Raw genomic sequence first — 19,963 nt, forward strand, 5'->3', positions numbered from 1 at the left:
TGACAGTGGAAGGTGGATGGGAGTGTGAGGGGCCTAAGGGTATACATAGACCCCATATGCCTGTGACACTGATACAAGTGTAATTCTAGACTATTAGTGTGACACAGGCGATCCTCCAACCCCCCCCCCCCCACTCTCTCTCTCTCTCTCTCTCTCTCTCACACACACACAGACACACACACACACAAAACCAGGGGCAAGAAGCAGCTGAATTGGGTGGGGGTTCTGGAACAGGCTGTCATGCCATGAAAATGTAAGAAATTCTTTAACCTGGCCTTGCCTGATCCCATCCTCTTTTGAATATTTCATAATGCCAAAATGATTTATTAACTTGAGACAGGTACAGCTCGGTGGGGCCAGATAGAGCAACAGGGACAACAGCAGGGCGAGACCCACAGGGTGCTGCATCCATCAAAAGATATTTTACAGTGGATTCCTTTTCTTTATATTCTGTTGCGCTCTAAAAAGATAAAGGGAAAATACATTTTTTCTAAATTTCAACATAATTGCCCCTCATTAGAGAAAAAAAATGTACAGTGATGTGAGAAAGAGTAATTGTTTAAGTTGTTTTTACTCTTGACAGTGAAACAACATATTTTTCAAGCTTGATTTGTACATTATTTTGGTTTGAAGATGCATAGCTAGATATTGCTTAATTTAAACTTTAACTGTTCAACTTTTAATAATGCCATTTCAGCAGGGATATTTAGAAATACACAACCGTTAATTATGTAGACAGCATGTTAACCTAGTTTGTATCCTGCTGTTTTCGAGTAATGGCTCATGTTTACGATACAATGAATCAAAATCAGTCTCGCCGTATTTACCTATAATTCCATCTCTTTTTATGAGTCATCATTGCCAGAGACATCGTTTGGCCAACAATGTCAGAAAGGTCACTGGGCGGGGGGGGGGAGGGGAGGTGGGGGGGGGGGGGGGGGCTGGGAGAAGAAATATGGCAGGCGGACACTCGACACCACAAAGAGGCTGTGCTATCGGGAGAAATAGGCATAGAGAGAGGATACAACGTACAAATATTGCATTCAAAGAGGACAGGAAGAGAAGTGAACAGTATGAAACAAAGGAAACGACACAACCAAAAAGAAATAGAGGGCCGGGAACAGATAAATGAGACAGAAAGTGAGAAGCATCGAACTGGAGCGAGAGTGAGAGAGCAGTGAAGCAGATAGGGCCCATGGGAGCCAGTGAGAGAACAAAAGCGGCCCTTCTGCTAATTGACTGCAAAATTAGCCTCATCTACCCCAGTGGGACTGTGGTGAGGCAGTGGCAGATGGAGGCAGACTGGACACCAGGGCAGAAAAAAGGCCGGCAAAACCTGCCGTGAAGCTGCCCGCAATTGTGGGTCACAACACCGCAACACGCTCCTTGTTTAACAGGACATGGCAACGCACAGAGAACGGAGCGGGAGGGATTAAAAAAGGTCAAAAGAGGAGGTGGGGACCCCTAGAAGAGAGGGATGAGGAATAAAGGAGGCTATTCTTTATGAATCCACGAATGACGGCACTCCCTATATCTAACATGGTATTTCTAACAAATGGGGAATAAAAGTTGAAAATACACAGCTGGATTTCAAATAAAATACAAACCATCGGCCATTGAGTCATTTTTAAATGTATTCTTATTTCTTTTTCTAGTCAATTGAATAGCATTAAAAAACTCAAAGTTTGTTCAAGCTCCTCAAATATTTATTTTTGCTCACGTTAATATTATTTTATGATAATAAACTGATTATATTTTGTTATATTTGTAATCTTGGATGTTGTCATCCACTATTTTTGAAAAGAATAAACCAAACAACCACAAACTAATGAGAAAAGAAAGATAATCATCAAATCTGTTCAATATTGAAATAATTGCTTGTTGGTGAAGCTCAGTTGACGATTATAACATTGTGGTCAATATTAGTTTTTTTTAGATTAGTTTACTTTTATCTTTTTTTAAAGGCTGGCAGGATGCAGGTAGTACAGTAACATCCTTAAAGATGTAAACTGTTACATCACATATGATTCACCCTGCAGCAATACTGTCATTTGTCAAAACAAAGATGATCAATTTGTCCCTTCTGCTGTTTGGAGCAGATGACCCACACAAAATGTTGTGTTACTAAATAAAAGTAGCCTCATGGCAGAGGGATGTATTTTTGAAATGTTCCTAACAAGCAGGCAAGAAAAAACGGATTAAAATACATAAATACATACATTGCTGTTGCATTTCCTTTACTCTTGTTCTTCTTTCCTTTACAAACACTTAAAAAGTCCGTAATCATTGTCACAAATGATTTAGAAATTCACCGTTTCTTATTTGAAGTTTAAGAACTTAAACAACTTATTAAAATCGTAATCAAAACTTCCCCTGATGCCAGGTTCTAAAAACTGGATAAAAGGTTAGATGAGAGCAGTGCACACGCACACACACAAACACACACACACACACACACACACACACACACACACACACACCACACTGCATAACCAAGTAGATACTGTTACTATGAAGTTGAATTACATCGCTCAAAGCGCTTTTTTAAAGTGCCAAACGCAGCCAGCCCCATTGGGGATTACTCTGAGGAATGTATTTACAGTTTCTTTCTCTCATATAAAGGCCGTATGGAAATCAGAGAACTACAGACACCACTCATGGGCTGTTTTGAAATTCAAAGAAGGTGGGGAGTAAAACTATATTGTCCTTTTGAGGATGCAGGAGGATGCTTTCCATTCTGCGCTGCACCATGACTGTCATAGTAATCTGATATGACAAATTCACATACAGTGGATTAGCTGCCGGTGGTGAAAGCCAGAGCGGTTAATATTTGTTGATGTTGCTTTTATCCAGCAGGTCTGGTGTCCCTGGGCTGTGGTTACCCTGGCGATGAGGAAAGGAAAGGAGAAAAGGGAAAAGGAGAGCAACTAAGAGGGGAGGAATACTTTTTTCAGGGAAAGCAGAAGTGAAGAAAAATAAAAAAAAATCTCAGGGCCACCGGGCCTGCTCATCACTTTGTATGCTGTCAAAATCTTTGATGTTCCCCGACCCTTGATGGCGGGGGCTATGAAAAATGCTTAGCTCAATTTAAGCCTCTTGCAAAAAAGGGCTAACAACTGTAATTAAATCATTAAATTCTTGTCTACGCTTCACAGAGCATAGAGAAAATTAACTTCCCACCAACCTCATTTTCTACTTGAACATGAAATAATGATTTTTTTTTTCTCAAGCTCATATAATTACAAAGCTAACATCTGATAGAGTCAGCATCCAGGGGGGATTATCACATGCATGAGTATTAGACCTCATTACCAGCTTGACTGCAAAATTATTACATCTTGTAATTGGATGGTGAGATTTATACACAGATTGGCCGGGTTTCTGTAAGATTGTAATTACAGGCTTCATTGGTTTGCTACTTATCGGAACTTCACAGAGAAAACAACTGGTAAAATGAAATGAGCATTTCATTAACCTATCGCCTTATCAGGGGAAAAACCTGTGTAACGTTCATGTATGCATTAACATAAATAGGATCATTCATTCTGCCACCAGATAGCCTGGGCGTGCGTTTTATTTTTCTTTCTATTTTTTTTTTTTTTTCCCAGGCAATGAGGGTGGAGAGAAATTGGGTGGTGGAGGTGGTGGTGGTGGTGGTGCGCTTTGATTGCAGTCGGGGGTGAGAGGGGAGGAGTTGAGTGGCAATATTCATTCATTTTCACAGAGTTTATTTAACCTTCATAATCCTGTGTTGATGGGAAACGCAGGGAAAAAAGGGACACACGGGGAAAGAGGGGGGGCGAGATGGAAGGGGACAAGGGGAAGGGGAGGGCTGCAAAGGGTGAAGGCAAAAAGGGAAAAAAAAATAATAATAAATTAGTTGTCTAACGTTACAAGGGATGAACTCAATATATCTATTACTTAAAGACTAACTGACTGTGAAAGTGCTCATTTCACGAGAGACGAGGCAGCGAGCTGGCGGGTACTCATGGGGCTCTGAGGTGGCTGCTCTTCCTCTTCCCTCTGCCTGCCCCCCTCCCCGCACCACGCCCCCCCGTCCCCCCGTCCCTTCTCTCACTCAGCTTTGATGTTTCCCCTTTCACTGTTAACAAACTCTGGCTGTGTTCCCCTCTTGCTCAAACACAACGGCAGGTGCAGATTGGATGCCCACATAAATAACCTCCTCGCACAATGACACTGGGGGATCGATCCAGATTTTGATGGGTCTCGCTGCTCATACAAAAGGATTGTGTGTCTGACTCGGGGTGTGTGTCAGTGTTTGTCCGTGTTAAGATGGGGTGAGCCGAAAACAAATGGGGACGGGACACAAGGAGAGAAGGTGGAGAAGGGGGTAACACAAGTGATGGAGGGGCAGGGAGGAGGGGGAGGACGAGGAGGAGGAGGAGGAGGAGGAGGAGGGGGTATAAACTGGTTCAATTACAAGCCAAACACTATTTCTCTCTCCTTAACAAGAGATTTCATGGTGTGGGCCAGTGTTTGGTGAAAACAGCTGAGTGCTGCTAATGCTAAAGCATCACACGGCGCCAGATCAGCTGGCCTCTTTTGAGATGGGAGACAGTGGGTATTGAACTTCATTGTCCAGATTGTTTTTTGGGGGGCTTTTTCAGCTGGGATCAATGGTGCTTCAAAATGGGCGTGATGTAAGAAGCCATGTTGCAACCTGCCACCTGACTCCGGGTAACACCATCACTGCACTTGAAACAAAAGACTACACTCTGGTTCTTTTAAGGGTTATTAAAGGATTTTGATTCGCCCTTGTGGAAAGTGTATACTGTTTACAGCCATGTTTGTAAGATCCCCCAATACTGTGAAATCATGATCAAAATAAGGAAATTAAGGTAGTATCAGTTTTTTGGGCTGTACATTTCCATGTACAAATGTACTGTTACAGCGTGATATGAGCCACGTCACTTCCCGTAATGTGGCTCTGTTTGAAATGTGTGGTGGTCAACAAGAGCTGATTGAACCTGCGATCAAACTAATCAACACGCCAAGAAAAGCTGCGGCAATTAAATGCATGTAGTTGGACAACCGTGTTTGCTCATATCGTCTTTCAAAACAGAGAAGAGGAAGAGGAAGGCTCAGCTGCAACGTGAAGATCTAATACGTGCCACAGAGTGCTAATCAAATCCATCAATACTATGTAAACCATTTTGGAGCTGGGGTTGTGTTTGCTCTCTAACCACCTCCTCCCCTTCACAGATCATTGTGTCTATAACTCATTAGTGAATAAGTGAATTTGACAGAGTGCTGTTTCCATCTGTGACCCCATAACACCAAAGGCTAGAAGGTGGGGCCAATGGTTTACCCCACTCAGACGCCATGATGGCATCAATCATTTCAAAAGGTTTCTGGTTCCACAATTGTCAAGAACCATATTCTGTGACCAAAATGGACCAGATGAAAGTTAGTTGTCCATTTTTTTTAAATATATATATATATATATATATATATATATATATATATATATATATATATATACAATTTAAAACATTTTTGGTTGGGTTTTTTTTCTTAAGCGTTTCTACTCAATTAAACAATCCAGGAAGATTAACCCCAAAGCAACTGCGACCGAGTCAGTCTGATTGGCGATCAATCAGCGAGAGGCCAAGCAAGTCCAGTAGAAACAGCTGGTTTCAACAACTCTCAATAGGAAGTACAAAGACACATGATGCAAGATGCAACACAACATTATAGCACATGAATGAAACGGCCTCATTAAAAATCCATTTTTCACGCTTTCTGTTGATCATTTTATCTTTGAATTTATCCTTTACACAAATATCAAAGATTTCTATTTCAAAAGAATACTTCAGTGTAAACAAGTATTCTTCCCCAAGAAGACATTTCCTTAACATTCAATTTTTGCTGTTGATAAATAAATGTAACACCTGAAAAGATTCTTTGCATAAAAAAAATTAAAAAATCTGCAACGAGGGACTAATTCTTATGAATATTTCTGAACCGATGTAAGAATCTCCTTCATTCAGATTCACCATAGAATTATCCATGGGACAAAAAGAAGAATTTGATAACGCGGTTTTCTTTGTCTTTGGTCTTTTGTACATCTCACATGTTAACTGTGCTTTGCATACATCTGAATGGTGGAGATGTGCGTGCAGAATACAGACCTGGAGTCTGTGTCGAGCTGACTCCTGGCACACTCTGAATAAGTTGATTATTCACGGTGACGCTAAGTACACCAAGTAATGGAATTAGTTTGTGAATGGCTCAAATGGTTAAATATCGTCTGCGGTCTTAGGTGAAATGTGCAGTATTTGTAAATGGGTTTTAAAGTCTGTATGTAATGAAGGCAAATAGAAGTTTAAATGCTGCTTTAAATAAGATTGATAAAACCTTTCTTCCCTTGAAGTTGTCCTCGAGGTCACCCACGCTAGTTGCTGTGCTCACAATATAAATACATTTCAAATCAAACTTTCATGAGTCCTTTATGTTAATCCTCTTAGGTCAACGTTGCAATGAAACACAGCTGAATGCAGTTAAAACCTTTTAAAGGCCAGTAAAAGTGGCATCCTCTCTTTCACCACTCTATCTCCCTCTCCTTGGCCATAGCTATTCATTAGCTGCAGCCCCTGTGGCAATGGGAGTCTTTAACCTCCATTAGATCTAATGTTGATATGTTTCCCCAGCAAAGAGCCAAAACAATTAACACCCCTTCTCACATTTCTCTCCCCGTGGCCTCTAACCACATCAAAATCGGGGTCCACCCGTTCATTAGGCACCCGTGAGAATGCCCCCGGGGACCAAAGAAAGGCAGATTCTTGGCTGTTTTCTTTTGTGTGCTATGCAGTAAGAAGCCAAAAATGAGTTTAACTCAACTTAACTCAACAATAATGAGATACTGTGTTAAAACTGTGCGGCACGTTTTGGTTATTTGGATTAGCTTCTTAATCATGATTATATGATATCACGATGTCAGTATCAGTGTTTCCTCTTGTATCCATGAATGCATTTTGCATAGTACTACGGTGGCGTTTGTACTGCTGCAGTGAACCACTATTATTGAAACGCGGGGCAGAACCGTGTACTGAGGGGGAGGAAATGAACCAACTTGGACCATTTTCAACTCTCCGTTTGTCCACTTCTAATTTACAACTGAAAATCCATTTGAGAAAAACTATAATACCTGTGTTTTATCAACATAATGAGGACATGATAATGAATGTATCCAAGTGATTAAATGTTGCATTTATCTGCAAATCGTGGTTTTTTTCACCACCTTCTCACAAACACTAAAGCATGGTTCATCTCTGCTGTACGTTTATCTTTTGGCACGTGAGGCACTTGGCTAATGTCAGACTGAGGTCTTGGTTTGATAATTAAAGAGACAACACTGAAGCACAGGACAGGACATGTTCACTTATAGACGTCTGACTGAAAACAGTATCTAAGAAATTCACAAGCTTTTTATGCCAGATCTAGACACGTTGAAATTGAGATTAAAACCTTTATCTCAGATGTTAAAGCATGTTTCTTATGGTGAAAAAATGGCATTGCCAAAACACATAAAATGTACATTCATGAGGATTCTGGAAGATATGGTTTCTGATTTGGAAGAGAGGCAAAAAAAAAACAATTTAAAATGTTAAAAACAACAAATAAGGCAATTGTTTAGAAAGTCACGGAACTTTAGTAGAAGGCATTCCTAACGTCAATCACTTGCTTTTAACATTATGCAATGCACATCTCCGAAGCACATCAATTAGATTTTTGGCAAACAAAGTCAACGTGATGTTCCTTTCTTTTAAATACATAGATAAATTGAGATAAATTGCTAAATTTCCGTTCTGTGTTTTGGGACGAAGAGTCAAACACCCTCTATGGGCCCAAGCAGATTGTTGCATGTCCTTGTACCTGTTGCAGGACTAAAAGCATTGGATAAACCGTGCAGCACATCCAACTGCTGCAAAGCGCTGTTCATTTTGCCAACAATCTGAGCTCAGAGGCTCTTTGTCACTTCAAAACGGGGAAACACCCCCCCTCCAAGTGTTTAGCTGTCAAGTGCAAAACGTCTTGACCTTCTAACACCCAGAATAGACCTCTTTTATTATCCAGGAAATTCCTAGTTTCCTTACCTATAGGTGTGGTGCAGTTGTCTGAGTATCAAATGTCTCACACTAACACCAGTGGTCCTGTGACTCTAACCGCCAAATAGTTGAGTCGCTCTGACGCAGTTCAGGGACTATACGTCTGACCCCATGCCTCCGTGTATATATATATTTGTATGCCGTGTTTAAAGGAAGAGGTCCAACGATTGTGATGGTCCATTGATACAACTGATATCCGTCTAATCTCCTCTCTTCAGGGGGGAAAAGCAGTTTTGGTTTCAACACTTAATTTGATAATCTGCAAGAAAAGCACAAATGGGACATTCTGCATTCTTAACCTCTCCTCAACTTTGGCACTCCCAGAGGCAGGAAAGGAGTATCTTTCACCACAGTTATTAGTTCACAGAGACACCCTTGACCTCGGCCGTGGTAGCAAACTGTCAACATAGCTGCTGTTATTGTAAAACAGGTCCACTCTCTTTGACTTCTATTGGATTATTCAGGTCTATGTGCTTGGGTTTCCACAGACCTGGGATCAAGGATATACACATTCCAATTTAACCGAATACAGCTGAATTATAAAACAACAATTATAAAATAAAATAATGGAACATTTAAATTTAAGTTTTTGGGGTTAAATATTTTAGAAAAAAACACATAACCCAAAAGTTACAGCTTGTGCTACAAATCAGGAGATTAACATTATTTGTTCATATTTAAGAAGCTTTTTTTCCCCATACAAGTTTTTAACTTTCCTCGTCTGTATTTATTGGGCTATTATATCTTTCCTCTGAATGAGATATCTGAGGTGATTGTATTTCCATTCATTGATAACCTGAAGAACGTATTGTATGAAATGCACAGACATGAGAAATGTGTCTTTCATCCTTTTCAGTTTCTTAGTGTTCAGACTACAAAGGGGCTTCTCCTCTGATTTCTCTCTCTTAGGTTTTTTTTTGGGGGGGGGGAGCCAGAGCCCACGTGCCATTTTATATTTTTACATCACACACATCAGTAACCTACAAAATAATAATAATAATAATACATTTTATTGGGCGAGGTTTTAATCATACAACAGGTCGAGTAAAGGGGGATTTAAAACACGTGGGTTGCTAAATGAAGGTATTCCCCCCCCCCCCCCCCCCCCCCTGATTGACTTATTAGAATGTAGCCGTTAATGCATAGCAGCTTATGAAAAGCCTCCTAGAGATTAACATGATAAAACTCACTTAAATGAGCAATCTGACTATTCCTTCTTTTAGAGGCAGTGAGTATTTTTTTAAAGTGTTGAGTTGTGCTGGTGTCTACGTGTGCGTGTGCACGTGGTTGGACGAACGCTTGCGCGCGTCATTGAGCGACTCAAAGCTCGAGGAGAAAAAAAAACACTCCAAGTGAAAAGGCAGGAGGATCCGGAACAAAGTTTTTCATCTCCCCCCCCCCCCCCCCCCCCCCTCCCTGCCTAAACTGCGGAGCTTGTGGTGGTAATGGGAGTTTAACAAGACCCAATAAATCAGTTAACGGTGATGGTTTATTGCCCCAAGCACGTGTCATTGTTTACCAAGAGTCAAATATCTATTTTGTTTTTTCCAGAGGAGAAAAAAAAAAAAAAAACTAACACGTCAATTCTGTCTGCTGGAACGATCAGATAATTAAATGATCAGTCTCCTTATTAATTACCAATATGATCATCAAGTTCATTTCGTCTCCTTTTTTTTCCTTTTTCAACCATGTCTTTGTTTAGAGAGATTTTCAGTGTCACCCCCCCCCCCCCCCCCCCCTCCACCACAACCATCGCGTTTAGCCCCCTGCACACATTTCCCGCGGGTTATCACAATTGCCATTCCCCCCCCCCCCCCCCCCCCCCCCCTCCTTTCTGATGTGTTACCCAGATTACCATCAGTGCCCCTCAGATATTTTTAACGGATCCTCGGCGCTCCGCAACATCCACTCGGAGCCATCTGGTGCAGATCACAATCTACTGACTTCTTGGGCTTCAGTCGTTAAAGGCATCAAATCCAGATCTTCAGAATTACCCCCCCCCCCCCCCCCACACCCCCCGTTGACTCGGGAGGTGGGTGATATAAAGAATCAAAACCAAATAGAACGGTTAAAACATGAGCGGCCGCCCCCCCTCGTGAGCCACATGGCCGTGTCAGGAGTGGAGAGCAGAGGGAAGGAGAGGTTAGAGTCCGAGATGTTGGCTCTTTTTTTTTCTGAGCTGAAAAATGGATAAAGCGGTTCAAGAGGCGGTGACCAAAAGCTACTGCATCACACTTTATCTTTTTCTTCAATTCCACTGTGTGCAATTCCATTTTTCGATCGCCTATTTAATAACATTAAATGCAATACACAATGTGTGCTTTTTAGGAATATAAAAGTCACAGTGAGCAAGTTTCTCTTTTCTGACTTTGTGGGGGTTCATGGGTTGAAAATTATTGTAAGCCGTTAAATTAAATTAGGGACTCGGTGTAAAACATCCTGTGGGGGGCCAGAGACCCACGTGCAGCCTGCTGTTTGAGTTGTCCCTTTGCGATTCCCCATTCCCTTTCACTCAAAATAAAGGGGAAACGTGAAGTGGTTGTGTTATTACAAAGGACAACAACAATCTGGTTTAAGTCCATTCGCGGACACACGCACACACACACACACACACACACACACACACACACACACACACACGCACGCACACACACACACGCGCGCACAGATGAAAGAAAGATAATTTGGCTTATTAAACCTTTATGAAGAAATCAAAGGAAACCAAAACAGAAGTCACTAAAACATACATAATTAATAAATCACATGAATGTCTTCTACTGCTTTTCTTTTTGCAAGAAAAGCTGAAGAAAATTAGCTTTTCAAACGTCAAAACCATATCGCAAGCTGACATATAATACTGATATATTGGATAATTTTTTTAAGTGGTAATTTTACTAAAGGATTTTAGTATGCCGTAAACTAACACACACAATTAAAGTATTGAGTCTATTCGACTATTTGTCTGCTTTGAAAACAGATAATGAACGTTAAAAAATAATAATAAAAAGAATCCAAGACTGAGGAGGGCACCGCGCGTTAAAAACGCGCACGAGCAGCCCGCGATAGCAGATAGTAATTCCTCTGCGGAGAGGCTTTTTTTCCTCGTTAATTACAATTGAAATCTAGTCAAAGTAAGTTTTTTTTTTCTTCTGACGGTTTTACTTCCCCCTGTGTCGGACAGCTGTAAAAATCGTGTAGACAGGTTGTCATACAACAATCAAAGCCTTCGGTGAATGGACTCTAATGCCTGAACATTTAACATACAATAAGTCCAAACACGGGGAGAGAGAGAGAGAGAGAGAGAGAGAGAGCCTCGGAGTCACAGAGATAGAAAAAAAGAGAGCGAGGGACTGAGATAGAGAGAGGGGGGGTGAGAAGGAGGGAGAGAGAGAGAGGCCCCAGCCAATGTGCTCACTCCATATTCACATTATCCACATTGCTCCAAACGAGGAGGAGCTTGCAGGCTCAAGTAGGGGATGCCAATCAAAGCATCAACTTCAAATTGTATCTGAGAGATCAGCCTGGAGACCTCGGGGCCAGGCGCGTCAGTCGGAGCGCATTTGTTGATCAGATCACATCCAGCGGACTTTGCGCGAGAAAAGAGAGGAAGCCGAGATTTAAGAGCGGGCGCTTCTGACTGCACACTAGCTGTGACTTTGGCTAAAACACGTTCCCTTCGCTTCTCCGGGTTCTTCTTCTTCTTTTTCTTCTTTTTTTTTCTCTCGCACACTTTTCTACGCGCAGTTTTTGGTCGGACGGCACAACCGTGCGCCAGTCCGGAGGTGGAGATGTCTTTCCCGCAGCTAGGCTACCCGCAGTACTTGAGTGCCTCCCAGGCGGTGTACGGGAGCGAGAGACCGGGAGTCCTTACGCCGTCGTCCCGGGGAGGGAGCACTGAAATCGGGGGGAGCCCGTCCGCCACCGCGGCGGCGGTCACCTCGGTGTTGGGCATGTACGCCAACCCGTACGCGCACAACTACAGCGCGTTCTTACCTTACACCAGCGCGGACTTGGCTCTTTTCTCACAAATGGTAAGAATCACGGTCGATGTTTTTTGTTTGTTGTGGTGGGGGTTTTTTTTTTTCGTTGATTGTCTGAGCTTTAAATCGTGCATCGTTCTCTGGCTCATGTCAACACCACGAATTCAGACTTACAAATGAAATTTAGAATGTCAAATTGTTTTATATGTGTTCCAATATTTACCCAACGTTTCCCAGTTCAGTGGCTTATTTCTGCGAGTTATAAAAGTGCAACGTTTGAGCTGTGGCTACAAAACAAAAAATAAACACAAACTGATTCAAAAGGATAAATATTGCACATTTATGCAATAAGTGTAACCAAATGGTGTTATTTACACCATTCCTCATTATCTAGTATTTTTAAAACAAACGTATGTTAATTGCATTTAACGGAGGAAGAAGATCTGCGCTTAAGCAAAAGTTTTTAAAAAAGTAGAGAGAGTTTCTACTCGTTTCTCACCGCTGTCAGATGAATTGTTATCAAATCGTTCGAAATAAAGTCCACCTTTCAACTTGTGTGCTGTCAATACGCGCCACTATTTAACCATGGAGGCTTACTTCTCTTGACAGTGTGTCCTGTCATGCTTGACTGCCACATGGATTTTTAATGTGTCTGGATGAGGAATTGTCACACATCTGTAGCACGTAGAAGTGGCCTTCAACTGGTCACAATAACTAACCGGCGGTGGGTCCACGTCGGCACCTTCTGAGCTGAAGCTTCAAAACAAAAGCCATTAAGCGACAAACGGTGTGAAGTGATCGATACGGTTGAGTGTCGTGGCCCCCAAGCCAGTAGAACTCCACCAGAGTAAACGTGGCTCGCTGGGAGAACTTCATGGGCCTTAAAAGTGCTTTGACATTCTTGAGCAGTGTTTTTTTTTTTGGGGGGGGGGGGGTTGGCAGGTAAACCGGAAGGCTGGCAGTCTTTTTTCTTTTCTCTCGCCTCGTTGACTTTTTATTCCCTTTTTTTATCCACGGACGCAGACACGCAACATGTTCTCTATCAAAGGGTCTTTGCTTTGGAGTGAGCCTTTGTGCAAAAAGCAGGTGTGGCAGGCCCAGCAAGTTGAGAAACGTATTGGCGGAATGCTCACAGTCAGATGGAACTTTTAAATTATATTATAGAATATTTTTTAAAAGGGCGTAATACATTGAGGGTATCGAACTTGCAAACTGCGTTCTTAAAGTTGCACCGTTGTCCTTCATTTTCCAAGGGGTCGCAGTACGAGCTGAAGGACAGTCCTGGCGTGCATCCCGCCAGCTTTGCAGCGCACACGTCTCCGGCCTTCTACCCTTACGGCCAGTTCCAGTACGGGGACCCGGCCAGGCCCAAGAACGCCACCCGGGAGAGCACCAGCACCCTGAAAGCCTGGCTCAATGAGCACCGGAAGAACCCGTACCCGACCAAGGGGGAGAAGATCATGCTCGCCATTATCACGAAAATGACGCTGACGCAGGTCTCCACGTGGTTCGCCAACGCCAGGCGGAGGCTCAAGAAGGAGAACAAGGTGACCTGGGGAAGCAGGAGCAAAGAGGACGGCGAGGACGGCAACTTGTTCGGCAGTGGAGACGAGGGGGAAAAAAACGAAGACGAGGAGGAGATCGATTTGGAGAGCATAGATATCGATAAAATCGACGACAACGACGGGGATCAGAGCAACGAGGACGATGACGACAGATCAACGGAGGGGGGCAGGGACCACCGGGGCAGTGTCGGTGCGGTTGGAGAGCTGGACACCTTGGAGAAAAGACGGGCCTTCGCCCTGCAGGCCCATGAGGCCTTCGACAAGTCTAAGAGCACCATTCTAGTTCACCCAGGGAGTAAGGAGAACTCGGAACACGGCAACAACAACACCACCACCCCCACCACCAGAATACTGTCCCCGGATAGACCCGGGAGCTTTCCCCTCCCGTCAAACAATAAGCCTAAAATATGGTCTTTAGCAGAGACCGCGACCAGCCCAGATAGTTCTTCCCAGAAACCCACGTCCCCCTGTGGCCCGGGGGCCACCACGCACTCCCCAGCGCCCCACCATCAGATCCAGACCCACCCGGCCTTCCTCCCCAGTCACGGACTGTACACTTGCCAGATTGGAAAGTTCCACAACTGGACAAACGGGGCTTTCCTGGGTCAGAACTCCCTCTTGAACGTGAGGTCGTTTCTGGGAGTAAACCAGCACCACCACCATCAGCACCTGCAGGCCCAGCAGCAGCAGCAGCAGCAGCCGACATCAGTGGTGGTGTCGCCATTAGCAGCCGCGGCAGCACTCAGCAATGACAGCAAGGCCCGACCAGAAGCCCACAGTCCCAAGCACATAGGTAGGAAAAGACCCTGTGCGCGTGCACGTGGATTTGTTTTGTTTTTATTTAAAAAAAAAAGTAGAGTATTACATTAACGGCGCATCCTTTACTTTTTGCTGATAACTTCATTAAACACTGTGCAAACGCATGCTTTCCCAATTAAATCAACACATCGTTTACTCACGTTTAGTCAAACATGTTGATACACGGTAACAAAAATATAATTGTAGAATTATCCAGCATTCCTGTGCTGATACTTGTTTTTGCTCATTTCCTTTTTAGAACACGAAAACGGTGTCAGGTCCGATTCACCTCCCTCGCAGATTCTGAAGTCTTCTTTTCGACCCATCCATGACCGGTGAGACACGTTTTTACTTGTGTACCTGTTTGACTACCGTTCACAGTACCGTGGGTATTGTGTGTTCATTATAATGTTGTTAAACTAAAATCAAACAGGAACGTAAGTGAAGGCCCAGGATTTTGTTTTTTGTTTTTTTTATTATAGCTGCGGCGGTCTATTCCCAAATAGACTTCACTTTCACTCCGTCTTGTTAATTTATTTTAATACAAAACAACGATGGTAAAATTACGAATCGAGAATATACAAAGATAAATAAAACACAGTTTGCTTTGCGGGTGACAGGGGGTCCCGACTCCCATCCGACACCCCCTTTAATTCCTCCCCTCTGGGGAGAGTGTGGCTACTTATCAAGTCACCGAGTAAAACGGGCTGTGTCTGGGGCTGTGTGCTTTCCCTAAAGACCCATGGGAACCCCGCAGCCCTGGGGATCGCTCTTATGGGGGGGAAAAAAAAACTTTACCCCAGTCTCAAGTAGGCCTCTTACAAAATGCCCTCTCTGCGTGCAACAGCCATATAGAATTAATAAGTCAATATTATTTGCATATACAATTGAAATGATTTTTACTTATTTAAAAAAAAAAATCTTAAATTTATTTTTCGATGTCGTTATTATTCTTCTTATTCTTATCGTCGTCATTAGTATCATTATCCTCATTGTTAATATTATTATTATCAGAGAAAGTAGGTGGGGGGGGCGGCCGTCTGTTCCAAATCAAAGCTGTTCAGCCAGACAATTGAGATGCATATTGAAACCCGCTGTCCAAACACGGCGGGGGTATTTATCTACCTTTCTGTATTATTCTTATCCAGATCCTCTCTGCCCTCCAGCGCCAGGAGTCCACAAGACGCCACGCAACGAGTCCTCACCGCTCTCTCCTCGGCTTGATCAAGACATTTTTTTTCGTGGCTTTGGGGGGAGAAAAAAAAAGAAGAAAAAAAAAAGAAAAGATGAATTGGAAAAAAAAAGACTGTAAAAGACTTTACACTCCCTAAAAAGGACACGGAGAAATACTAATAATGCAGCGTAGCATTCAGTCGGTACAGAACAAATGGCGTAATTTGGTAATATCCTGTGGATGGATGGATTACTTCCTCTATTGTTGTGTAGCCTATAATCGCGCCTATAATGTTACTCTCGCTCCAGTCCGCCGTGGCAGGCTGGGGCATTTGTAAGGCTTTTTACTTTATAATTATAATTATTATTATTATTATTATTTTCGTCTCCATCTTGTGTTTTTTGGTGTCCTTTCTTTAATGTAAATACCAAGTGATCTAAATTTGTAAATAGGAAGCGATGAAGGAATTTGTCCAGATCGTATATTTTGCCTAATAAACTAAATGAAATTATAGACAAAACACGAGTATATCTCTTTGCTACGTGATTTCATTAAACATTTCGATTATTATTATTATTATAATTATTATATTATAATTCTCAGTATTTGTATTCATAATATAAAAAGGAAAACACTGGCTTTCTACCAATTCCATTTAAAAAAAAGGGTGTGAATGGAATTGAAAAAAAAAAAGATATTGGCAGTCTGCAACCGGGCTTAATTTTATTCAAGTTTGGTAGGAAAGCAGCGTGGATGCATTGAGGTGCTAATAAGTGTCCAGATGGTAGCTGGTGACAGAAAATGGACAGGAGCAGCTGGGAAGGTCATTAAGTAATAATATGGGAACGCCCAGTCCAAACAAAATCAAATGGTTAAAATCTAATCTGTCAGGGAGCGAAGTCGATTCAAAGATAAATTATTAATATTTTACTTTCGGGAGGTGGAGGGGGCTGACACGGTTGGCCCAGAGGAGTAGGGTCAGTGTTTGGGGTCCGTCCTGTCCCGCGGCTGATAGTGATCATTAGCCTATAAAAGCAGATTCTTTACCTCTCAATCAGTCACCGAAGACAAATATTGATTCGCCACAACAGTCTAAGGGGTTTAAACATAAAAAAGAGGGGAGGGGTGCAGTAATTAGCCGAGATGATGTTAGCACTTTTTCCTTTTCATTACAAGAACTCCTACAAATACTATAAGTAACATTTCTAATGATCTTTTGTAAAAAGTGATGACTTTTGGTAATTTTGTTTTACCTCCAATGATAAAAACTTTAGTTTTTTTTTTTTTACTTCAAATCCTTTTAAAATGGCTTCAGTTGAGACACAGTTAATATTTATCAGGGCACCTTTCTAAATGCCAGTAACTATTCGAATTTAGGTCAATTATTTGAGTGGCCTAAACTTGTGGAGTGTCTCATGCTCTCTGTTTTGCAATATCACAGCGACCTCTATAGGCCAAGATTATAATGCGTGAAACAGTTTTCACCCTCCAAAGATCTATAAATCACGTGTACTGTAACTGTATTATCGCACCTAACTCATTAAGCTTTAACGTTTAATTGAAACCCAATGTAATGGGTTGTATTATGACGTCATAGATTCTAGAGAAATGCACATTGCAAACCTAGAAGTCGCTGTATTCATAGAAATATTGCTACACAAAATGTACATGATATATTAAATATAATTTTCATTAGGGATCAAAATCATTTTTTATTTTTAAATAATAATCTGTTATTTAGGGCTGTGTTGTATTACTATTTGTAAAACCACAATTTCCAAACTAAGTTTCGCTATAGAGGTTTTAGTTGCACTAAAAGTGCAAAAGTGATTCATTCCTTTTCTTATTTTCAGTGAATGTTGACTAGACTTAAATGGTAATTTTCTAAATGCAGTCAAAGATAAATTAACAAAGGTCATTAAGGGTTTTGTTGAAGGCAGCGGGGTCATTCAACTTTTATGGCTAAATGAACACAACTTGACTCACAACACAATTACATCATTTTCTGCAAATAGAAGAATGTTAGTTCATTCAACAGAGCAAAAATTATTTCCTATAATAGTCCAAGAAGGAAGTTTAATATGACACAATATTATCTCAAAAGTCCTTTTTTAGCACTAACTTGGTATAAAAAAAAAAAATCAAAATGTGAAAATACAAAGTGTTCCAGCCCAGAAATGATAATAATAAAAAGCCAAACGGACAACTGCCAACGTCACTTGTGTTCCCAATTGTGCTTTGGCAATAACGATTCGGATATTACGGCGGAAAAAGGCAGGTGTGTAAATTCCACATGCCGCCCCCCCCCCCCCCCCCCCCCCCCCTCCGCCGGTGCCCCATTTGCACATAACATCCTCTCATGAGCTGGCTTTTGGGGCTAAAATTAAATAACCTCTCGGTGTCCCATTTATTTCTTTTGTACTGGAACAGCGTGAGGTTAGCGCAAAGGCGTTAGCTGCAGGCCATAATATTGTGTTCCCATAATATATACAAAATTATTCATTTTGTAAGTGGATGTACAGTGGATTGTCTAATGTGTAATGAGCGGAGCTGGAGCTGATAATTAGACTGTCACTTCCAGCCATTTCTATTCCCAATGCCCTGGGCCACGATGCAGGGGGGGGGGGGGGAAGAAAATAAAGACCATGACAAAATAAATAAAAAGAAAGAAGAGCTGAAATGTAAATATAAAGAATAAAGAACAATGCGCTTTGGGAGGACAGAGGTAAATGCATAATGTTCTGTGGTTTAAAAACAGCGGCCATTGTTAGACTGAGTAAACAAAGCGTATATTATGGTAATTGCCCATTAATGGTTAAAGTGATGATAATAAAAAGTAATGATTACCATAGATTATATCGTAAATCCATTTACTCATTAAAAGAGTAAGAAAAGAGCCGTTGTTCTATTTCTTTAAAAAAAAAACTATCAACTATTTCTAGCAACCTCTGAAAGGCTCCAACTCCTTCAAAGGCGAGAGGAGGTTCTGCCGCTTTCATCTGACGACTGACTGCAGAGACCTACTCGGGAGATATGCAAATTGTGGCTCACGCAAAGACAATAAGTTGTTGACCCTAAAACAATTTAGCATTCTGTCGCAGCCTGTGGCCCCCCCATAACACCACGGCCTTTTGTTGGTGAACAAGGACCATCTCCCGCTGCAACTGAGACGTGTCACACTGCGGCCATCCATTCATTTTACTGGTGCGCTGTGACAGTTTCTCTGTGTGTGTGTGTGTGTGTGCGTGTGTGTGTGCGTGCGTGTGTGTGTGCGTGCGCGCGCCTAACAGGCGGACCGAGGAGGAGCGGGGCGACTGCGCGGGGAGGAAAGTTTATCACTGTCTTGTCTTTTTAGGCAGAAGCGGGCTATTCTTTTCGACAGACCCGACCCCCTCGTAGGCCAACGACACAAATGGCCTCTTCCTTCCCCCGTCTTCCAGCCCCCGCTTCCCCCTTCAACGTCCCCGTTGTCTTCCCTCAGAGATGCCCGCCCATATCTGCGCCCCTCTAATCCATTTATCTAGTTTCACGAGTGCAGCACTGGTCGCACGATGACACAAAAGCCGTCCCCGGGGCCTCCCCCGGGCCCCCCCCCCCCTCCCCCCCGGGGCCCTGGCCCCAGCTGGGATACACACACACACGACAACAAGCGACAACAAGTCGGCAGCAGCAAGCAGCCACAGCGGGGGCCACCGTCCCGGCCCCCGCTGCACTGTGTTTATCCCGACTACTCTGCTCCCGCCTCTTGTTTCAAGCGACACGATGGCGGTGAAAGGGACGGACGCCTCGGTCACAGGGCTTTTCTCTGGGGGAGCGATAGGCTGCTGTAAGACACGACTGCTTGCCACAGGAAGAGGGTCGGAGGATTTGGGAGGGAGGGAGGGAGGCTTTCGGCACGGCCACACTGGAACACAAATAGCCACGAGGAGCTGGTGCTCGCCTGACAACCGGCCGGCTGAGCGACCCGACAACCCGCGCAGGCCCCCCCCCTGACACGGAGAGCGGGGGCCTGGCGCTCACACGTATACTACGAAGTAAAGGCGCTCTCTCTCGCTGGTGTTTGCCTTTTCATTTGGCCACTCAAAGCCACATTCTGTTCCGTTTCGATGGGGCAAGAAGGAGGAGGAGGCGGCGATAACAAAGCGAGGCAGCGAGTGCAGTCGGGTAAAGTTTGTTTTTTTCGTCAGTTGAACGTTGCTCTTGCGACTCTGAGGGGAAGAACACAGGGAAGCTCTCTCACTCCTCCGCGAAGAGGACAATATGCCCATTTGGATTTCAGTCAAAGTGCCGAGCCAAATATCGGGGCACTAATTAGCT

The 19,963-nt window shown here is 43.0% G+C and overlaps 1 protein-coding gene across 1 annotated transcript; it reads left to right on the forward strand.

The window, feature by feature from the left end:
* The first annotated feature begins 11,587 nt into the window (after nt 1-11,587).
* Nucleotides 11,588-15,757, forward strand: irx1a (iroquois homeobox 1a). Its single transcript, XM_037455080.2, has 4 exons — nt 11,588-12,160; nt 13,363-14,467; nt 14,732-14,807; nt 15,621-15,757. Exons 1-4 carry the CDS (start codon nt 11,918-11,920, stop codon nt 15,694-15,696), a joined length of 1,500 nt encoding a protein of 499 aa, XP_037310977.2. The 5' UTR covers nt 11,588-11,917; the 3' UTR covers nt 15,697-15,757.
* Nucleotides 15,758-19,963: the final 4,206 nt, after the last annotated feature.

This window comes from Pungitius pungitius, chromosome 11, assembly GCF_949316345.1.
Source record: "Pungitius pungitius chromosome 11, fPunPun2.1, whole genome shotgun sequence".
Taxonomy (NCBI): Eukaryota; Metazoa; Chordata; class Actinopteri; order Perciformes; family Gasterosteidae; genus Pungitius; species Pungitius pungitius.